General features: G+C 33.1%; 2 protein-coding genes across 2 annotated transcripts in view; one reads left to right on the top strand and one right to left on the bottom strand.

The window, feature by feature from the left end:
* The first annotated feature begins 2,892 nt into the window (after positions 1 to 2,892).
* On the top strand, positions 2,893 to 8,120 carry LOC137630689 (uncharacterized). Its single transcript, XM_068362320.1, has 7 exons — positions 2,893 to 3,068; positions 3,235 to 3,390; positions 4,232 to 4,357; positions 5,071 to 5,253; positions 6,311 to 6,526; positions 7,332 to 7,415; positions 7,915 to 8,120. The coding sequence occupies exons 2-7, from the start codon at positions 3,238 to 3,240 to the stop codon at positions 8,050 to 8,052; spliced, it is 900 nt and encodes a 299-aa protein (XP_068218421.1). The 5' UTR covers positions 2,893 to 3,068; positions 3,235 to 3,237; the 3' UTR covers positions 8,053 to 8,120.
* Positions 8,121 to 8,517: 397 nt separating this feature from the next.
* Positions 8,518 to 9,127, bottom strand: part of LOC137630690 (alcohol dehydrogenase class-3-like) — a 4,576-nt gene continuing 3,966 nt past the window's right edge. Inside the window, exon 3 of the mRNA XM_068362322.1 lies at positions 8,518 to 8,956. Coding sequence (XP_068218423.1) covers positions 8,796 to 8,956 — 161 coding nt within the window. The 3' untranslated portion in view covers positions 8,518 to 8,795. The remainder of the gene's footprint in view (positions 8,957 to 9,127) is intronic.

Here is a 9,127-nt window from a genome sequence, read left to right as displayed (position 1 = left end):
ACTTGACGATATCTATACAGGAAGCACAATAACCCTAAAACTACACAAAGATGGCGAGGATATTCCAAATGAGAAAGGAGTTTAACTGGTAGACCTCATCTTTCCAAAATTATTCGCAGTGTGCATAGAAGTTTTAAAAAATCTAGATTGGGAAAATTTAGAAAGTAATATTTATGGGGGAATAACCTAATAACTTAAGATTTGCAGCAGGAGAAGGAAGAAAAGATGATGGATTGACGAACTGAGAAAGTTTGCGGGTCTGGACTGGCATACAAAGACCATAAACATACAGGAGTGGAAAGACATGTCTGAGGCCTTGTCTCGTTGTGTACTATTAACGGCTGATTATATATATATATATATATATGCATATATATGTATATACATATATATACACTGTATATATATGTATACGCGGACACACACGCACACACACATATATATATATAAATATAAATATTATATATATATATATATATATTATGTATATATATATATATATACATCTATATACACTGTATATATATATATATATGTATGTATGTATACTCGGACACACACACACACACATATATATATATAATATATATATACATATATATACACTGTATATATATATGTATACACGGACACACACACATACATATATATATATATATATATATAATGAAAATAAACGAGAAACAGAGCCCCTAATTCAAAACAATAATCTAGTTCATTGAAATAATACATATGAAGTTATAGTTGAGACCCTCTTCATTTGAGATCTCTTGAAATTATTGATGGTTTGCCATTGTATTTTTAGAAACTCTCTCTCTCTCTCTCTCTCTCTCTCTCTCTCTCTCTCTCTCTCTCTCTAGGTAATTGTTTTTATTTAGTTTTAAAACTTATGTAACATGCACTGATATTCGGTATAACTTAATAAAAGTGGAAGTGCAACAGCTTCTTCATAGAAAACTAATTCATTAACATTGTGATAGTGTCAGGATATGACTATAGTTTAGAAGAAAAAAATTATTGTTAGAACTTCCCCACCATCTTTACTTTAAAAACATAAATTTTGGCAATTGATTTATAGTTCTTCATAATAATGAATAGAATGACTATAAATTATCTTGGGATTATTGTAATGATGGTAATTTACAAAGGTTGCGACTGTATAGTAATTGTTCTTGTTAAGTAGCGAGTCTCACTTTAGCAGTCTTGTTAAGTAGCGAGTCTCACTTTAGCAATGCATATAAAAGAAGAATTTAAGAAGTCCAAACTGACCACAATAGGTTGCCAAAACTGATGATAGCAAGGTGTTATCCTATCTAATTTCAAGGTAGAAGGGAATAAAAGTAAAGATTGAAAATCGCATTATGATATTAATTTATCTAAAGCACAGGTGATATAAACTTAATAACAATAAAAAGAATAAGCTTAGAAGCTTTGCACCTGTCTATAAAGAGATAGAGTGCCCGCAAACTTATTTTGCGGAGTGAGCAATAAGGAACCAGGAACCAGAAACCAGGAACCAGGAACCGCAGCCGTATAGAGAAGATCTCTTCAAATCAGAGAATAAGAGTGAAATGCTCCTAAAAAATTTCTCTCCTTTCTATGAAATAAAACCTTAATATATTTAAAAGCGACAACTTCCGAGTTAAGGGAAATAGGCGAAAGGTGAATGATGTTATAAATCATGTCATCACTGAACATAACTCACTCTATCTCTCGATTAAGATTTTTTTAACCAACGGCTAATTATATCAAAACTAACACATGTGGCTACCATGTATTCAGCCACAAATAGTTCATGACTTCAAATTAACTCTGACTCGAGAATAAAGACATAAAAACAGAAAGAAAATAAACTTAAACTTAACTACTTGTCCATTGAAGGGGATAAGAGTTCATATTGACCCTACTCGATATTTTTTAATTTAAAATGGTTTTGACACCAATGCTTGTGGCTATCAAATGTTGAATCACAAATAGATTTTCATTTTTGAGCAAGAGGACCATCGTAGGAAAAATTGTAAAAAGCAAAATAATGAAGAAAACCTTGAAATAAAGATAACTGACAATATATATATTTCCCCACCCATATGCCGAGTTTAACAGTCCAACATTTCTCGGAAACACCAAATTTAAGTCAAACTTTATCCTCGAAACCCCAAATTTAAGTCTAACTTTTTTCACGAAAACCTCAAATTTAACAATCAATTTTTTCCCGAAAACCCCAAATTTAACAAACATTTTTCTCGAAAACCCCAAATCTAAGTCAAATATTTTTTTCCCGATAATCCAAAATTCAACAGTCAATCTTTTTCTCGAAGACCTCAAATTTATCCGTCAATTTTTTTTACTCGTAAACCCTCAATTTAAGTCAAACTTTTTTTTTTCTCTCGAAAACCCCAATTTAACGGTCAACATTTTTTCTCGTAAACCTCAAAATTAACAGTCAAACTTTTTCCTCGAAAACCCCAAAATTTAACAAACTTTTTTTTTTCTTGAAACCCTAAATTTAAATGTCAAGCTTTTTTTTTCTTGAAAAGCCTAGGTTTAACAGTCAAGCTTTCTATTCTTAAAACCCTAAATTTAAATGTCAAGCTTTTTTTTTCTTGTAAAGCCTAGGTTTAACAGTCAAGCTTTCTATTCTTAAGAAAAAAGGCGGGGGGGGGGGGCGACCTCCCGTGACCGGACCTGGAACCGCTTTATCAAGAAAACAAGAACTGTATTTATAAATGATTTTTAATTATAAAGCGAAGACCTGTAGATGACCTCGCTAAAAACCGAATCACTTCTTCGATGACTCCAACGGAAGCCAGACTTCCTCTGTTATTGCAAACTCCTTAGTCGTGGAATTAGGGAAAACCTTTGCGTCAAAATCAGGCGACATAAAAAGGAAAGCGCTCATGTACCTTTGCTCACTTTCCTGCTACCCTGCGTTATCTGACGCTGTTCGTCACACTGTATACGTGAATCCGAGCGACGAGAGTGGACTCCATTCCCTCTGTAGTGAAAACGGATCGGTCGAGTCTCTTCATGAATTCTATTCTGATTTGAAGTGATTTTAGACAGCGAAGGTACTGAAGTACAAAGAAGACGTTGTTTGTCGTCATCCATAGAAAACATGATATTGTAACTATATTCTGCTAACTGTTATTACTGAACCAAGACCAACAGATAGAGACTCTTTCTGTAGGTCTCGGATTAAACACCACTTAGTTAATTTCCTTTTCTCTTTTCCAGATAATGGAGAGACAACAGAAGTTGACATGCCTTGACACTTTTATGATTGGGCTTTTGGTGGCCACTTTGGGCGTGTGCTTCTTCTTCGCCTTCGACACGAGAGGTCAGACAACGTCTCCCGAGCCCATGCCGGTCTTGAAGGAAGTGCTCTCTCAGGTGAGATCTCTACGTTGCAAATGTGTTTCCTTAAAAGGCATTACTGAATACACCTTAATTAAGTACTTTTTCGTAATGGGTTCTTTATCTTGAAGGTTAGATAGGCTATTGGTATTCTTACTGCGGATAAAGTGAAAGTTGGACAAGATTACTGAATATATTATGAGATTTTTTTTCTTTGAGGCGCTTGAAAGTTAGACAGCGTTCTTTCATATATTTTAAGTGATTTTATTCATTTGATATGTAGCTTGTAAGATCAGTACTTATCGAAATAATCTGGAATTTTTTTCCGAATAAGTTTCTTCGTACTACGGATTCAGCTAAACAGAGCTTATGATAAGCAAAATGTTTTGAGCTTTGTTTTATAGCATTTAAAATTGACAGTACAAGGATGAACAGGCGGGAATGTGCATGGGATATTTTTACCTTATTTAATTGAAGTGATTTAGTAAATATTGATTTTAAAGGCCCCAATTGCCCAACCTATAGCTTCCTGAAAGACAGAAGGAAGTTTGACGATCAGGAGTATTACTGTATTGCTAGTTTCTCTTATATTTGTCCTTTTCCAGAGAGGGACCATTAACCCTGAACTCAATCCTTTCCTTTTATCTGGGCTTAGGGTTGACATAAGTATATAAACTCTCTAAGAAGTTACTGAATGAATATGCCTGTATTGAATCCAACAAATGAAAAATTAAAGAAAATGATGTAAGTTAACCTAGAGAAGGAACATTAAAAGAATCCTAAATAAATATAGAATACAACAGAATTGGAAGCAAATCTCCAGATGAAATGATATCATAACATTCAAGTAAATAATAAATAATTTTCAACCTTGCAGGTATGCTCTGAATCTCAGGCTAGACCGAGATACGAAGGAGTACACAGTTTCTTCCAGCATTTAGAACAACAGACCCAGTCTCTCTGTCCCGGGGAAATGAGGGACCCAGACCACAACGACGGAAAGGTATCTGAACACAGTTTGGCCCATTGCTTCGTGTCCCAGATCACTACTGTGTTTTGGGATGTTTCTTTCTTATAAATAGACAAAAGATTTAGCCTATGTGCAATGCTTGAATTCTGTTATTGTGTCATTAAAAACCTCAGAGATTTATAATATTTTTTGGTTAAGGGCCATTATTGTTGGTTTTAATGTTATGCCCCAAAACATGGTTTCCTGCTCTGATGTGAAAGAGTAGAGCTTTTTAAAAACCTGGGATTACTAATTTCATTAAACGTAGAAGTTACACGTTAAAAAGAAACGATATAATATTTATATATATATATATATATATATATATATATATATATATATATATATATATATACATATATATATATATATATATATATATATATATATATATATATATATATATATATATATATACACAGTATGCGTGTGTGTGTTTGTGTGTGTGTGTATATATATGCATGTATATATACAGTATACTATATATATATATATATATATATATATATATATATATATATATATAAATATATATATATATATATATATATATATATATAAACAAATATTGTAAATTGAAATACTTCTATTGCATGACCATCATCATTTAGTTCAACCATGAATGTCTCTGTCTCTTCACATATAAAATAAAATGTATAAAATCTTCTGCAACTTAACCTAATGATTTCCAATTTTGCCAAAAACAGAAGGAAACATCCGTGAGATACATAGTGGAATCGGACGTGGGCAACTGGCCCCACTTCTGCCTCTCCTCCAGGGACTCCTCGCAAGAGCCTTGCCTGGCGCTCTCCTTCACGAGCAGCGGCCGAATCGAAGTGCCTGAATACGTCGCGTCCCTCGGCTGCCTTCATTACTTCTTTTCCAATAAGGTATTTTGAATGATTTAGCATCAACCTCTTTCCCTTTACTTATATTCTTTTGAATTGTTTCTGGTTTAGTTTTCCATGCTCTAATAAGCCTGTGTTAAAAAAAAAAAATTCCTTCTCCCTAATGACATAATTATCTGTTATGTGGAATGCTGTGGACATATTCTGCAATAGAAGTTTATTTTAAATGTAACTGTGACTTTCTTATTTTACAAGTTCTTTTTCACTCGTTATATCGACAGTATCAGTAGGTGATACAACACACCTACCGTACATAGACATGAATATGTGTTAGTATATTTGTTTACACAGGCACTTGCATATCCTTATGCAGTGTATATAAATATTTATATATAATATATATATATATATATATATATATATATATATATGCATTTATGCATATATATAAATGTATATGTATGAATACACACACATATATATATATATATATATATATATATATATATATATATGTGTGTGTGTATTCATACACATACATTTATATATATACACACACACACACACACACATATATATATATATATATATATATATATATATATATATATATATATATATATATATATATATATATATGTGTGTGTGTGTGTGTGTGTGTGTGTAAAAAGACATTCATGTATATAGTAGTGTACGTGACCTGTCAAAAATGATGGTTAATTATTTGGATAGATGTGCACACTGATTCAACCCTCCCACCCCTTCCTTTTCCTAACTACAGCACTGAACAGTGAGCACGGCAGTTGCGATTTCCGAGTGTAACTCTTGGGTTACCCGAGTAACGAGGAGAGACCGAGTAGTTATACGTCTGGTAATGCGGCTCAGGGTGACTGGAAAGAAATATTTATATAACCAGACACTTGCTCTTTATATATATGTATATATATATATATATATATATATATATATGTGTGTGTGTGTGTGTGTATATATATAAATATATATATGTATATATATTTATATATATACAGAGAGAGAGAGAGAGAGAGAGAGAGAGAGAGAGATTGATTGATACTTACAAAGTTCTCCAATGCATCAGGTACCAAGCATTGGTGGAAGTTCTGATGTAAAAAAGACCAGTATATTAGAAGAAGACGTCGAAGGAAATTGGGTAATCCAGCAAATCGAGGACATTGCGACATCGACGGGTGAAGCAGTGTCCAAGGTTCATTTCATTAGTATAGACGCGAAAGGTCAAGAATGGCCTACGCTGACTCATCTTGTTACCTCCAATGACCACATCGATATCCGCCAGGTAATTATTATTATTATTATTATTATTATTATTATTACTACTACTACTACTACTACTACTATTATTATTATTATTATTATTATTATTATTATTATTATTATTATTATTATTATTATTATTATTATACAGGCCTTCTGCTCTATGGACCTAGGTTTGTCCCATATGGTTTTAGGCTGATTATCAATAATAAAAATTCTGACTGATTTTATTTGACTTACAAGTATAGCTTTTTTATTATCCATTTCGTCTTCTTTCTACCTTATTAAGCCCACTGTATAGTAGGGTAGGCCACTTGAGTCAACTTTTTCCATTTGTTTCCATCCCTTGCATTTTTCCTCAGTCCCTCCTCACCTCATCCATCCATCTGATCAGTTGATGTCACACACTCCTCCTGCCAATGACTGGCATAAATTTAGCTGTATTGGTTGATTCTACCTTCTCCCTTCTCGTTACATTGTTTTAGTATCTCAGCAGAGCTTTCCTATGATATTCTTTTACAGCATATGCTACACTTTTCTCTTATGTCTTGACTCTCCCAACTTTCCTCATCTCAATTCTCTCCAGAAGTTCCTCCTCATCTCTCTTAAGTGACTAAGTTTCTGCTCCATATAATACTGTAGTATAGACCTGACAACTGTCTTATAGATCATCATATTGAGCCTTAATAATATATGTGTGTGTGTGTTTTTTTTTTTTCTAATAACTCCAGTTACCTATTTCCAATTCCGCCATGCTTCTCCCCCTTTCTGTATCACTGCTTTCTCGACATACCTGAATTCAACATTCATTTCCATTCCATTTTCAGGTCAGTGCCAGAATCCATCTCCCTGATGACATCAGAACTATGTCTGAGGTCGAAATGCACCTTCACTTCTCCGAGTTGCACCAGGTAAGTCCTTACCAAGATAACCCATTGCGTTGTCCTTTAGAATTTCTGAGTAAACCCGTTACCAAGTTGCCATTTCAAGGGACTTTTATTAGTGTTTTATAAATTTGTCATACTCAACGAGATGATTCGATGTGCATCATTTTCCCTATAGCGCCAATCTTTGAAACTCCCTTCCGACATTCGTTTCGCCAACTTATATAATTCTAGAACTAAGTCTATCCTTTTCGCAGTTAAACCCCATTGTTATCGCAGTTTCATCTGAGTTTGAACTGGATAAGAGCATCAGGCTGCCCGTCCCACCAACTTCTGTGATGATGTGCAACATTCTATTAAGATTAGATTAAAGTTTCAATAATATATGTTTTATCAATCAATGACATTAACGCTATCGTAACCTTACCTCCTAACATCCGAGTATTTCTATGGAAGGCCACCAATGCTTGTCTCCAATTGATGATCTCTCTTCTGTGTCCAAAACTGATGATTTTTCCGTTTACAGATCTTGGAGGGACTCAACTGCCTGGGCTACAAGTTGATTTTCAGCCAGCCTCTGGTCACAGAAATGATGGAAATCGGTGGCCAAAGATACCCGATGGCCTATCAAGTCAGTTGGCTCAAGGAGAAGTCAATTTCGTAATTTGATTTTAAGTGAATAACACTTGAAGGAAGATATTTACACTGTTAATAAATCGTTTATTTAACTAACTTCTGTTTTCTTACACATGTTACTTAAATCTATCAATTATAAAGGTAAATGTGCATTTACATTCCCACTGAAATACACACACATATGTGTGTGTATGCGTGTACGTATGTGTGCATGCGTAATTGGCAGTTAGATTTTGTGTTAGCATCTATTGTAAGTGATATATCTAACCTGTTTTCTCTTTTAGTTGTTATTTCCAACCTTAAACTGTTAATTTTTTTTTCTTTTTTTTACAAAAGCACATTCAATTCCCCAGAAGTCTGTTATTGAAATTATTGGCCATTTAGGCATTTTCCTGTAAATTTAGTACATTTGAATAAGGATTTTGCTAACAGACTAGTCGAAAATGATTAAGTTTCACAGAATCTATGAGAGCAACACAATAAAATAAACGAATTCTTCGACATTTCTCTAAATTTTATTTAGAATACTAATATCAATAGGATCATATTCCATGATTAAATAAAATGGGCAAATGAAGCTTTTGTTTTATATTTATTTTTCTCTTACAGTAGTCATACCATTCCCTGAGTTTAGATTGTAATTTTCTCCACATATTCTTCTTTAAAAATGAAATATTCTTACCTTTAGACGGGAATGTGACTAGTTTGATATGAAAGTAAGTCTCGCGAAAAAGGTGTCGAATATCTGCATGACTCCTTTATGTTTTTTGCTTAGAAATGCATGACAGTCTTGAGAGTTTTACCTTGAATCAAGTAATCGAATGCTTTGTTTACATCGTCTATAGACAAAGTGTGTGTTATGAATTCGTCCAGCATGATCTTCTTCTGCATGTAATCATCAACGAGGGCAGGTACCTCCGAGGGTTCCAATCCTGAAAATATGACAACACGATATATATATATATATATATATATATATATATATATATATATATATATATATGGTCATATACATATCTATATATAAGCATATGTTATGTAAATACCATCATTAAACATATATCAATCTAAATTGTATATGTTAGAACTTCTACGTCACTTTT

Source organism: Palaemon carinicauda, chromosome 38 (assembly GCF_036898095.1).
Source record: "Palaemon carinicauda isolate YSFRI2023 chromosome 38, ASM3689809v2, whole genome shotgun sequence".
NCBI lineage: Eukaryota > Metazoa > Arthropoda > Malacostraca > Decapoda > Palaemonidae > Palaemon > Palaemon carinicauda.
This window is presented reverse-complemented; position numbering and strand designations above follow the sequence as displayed.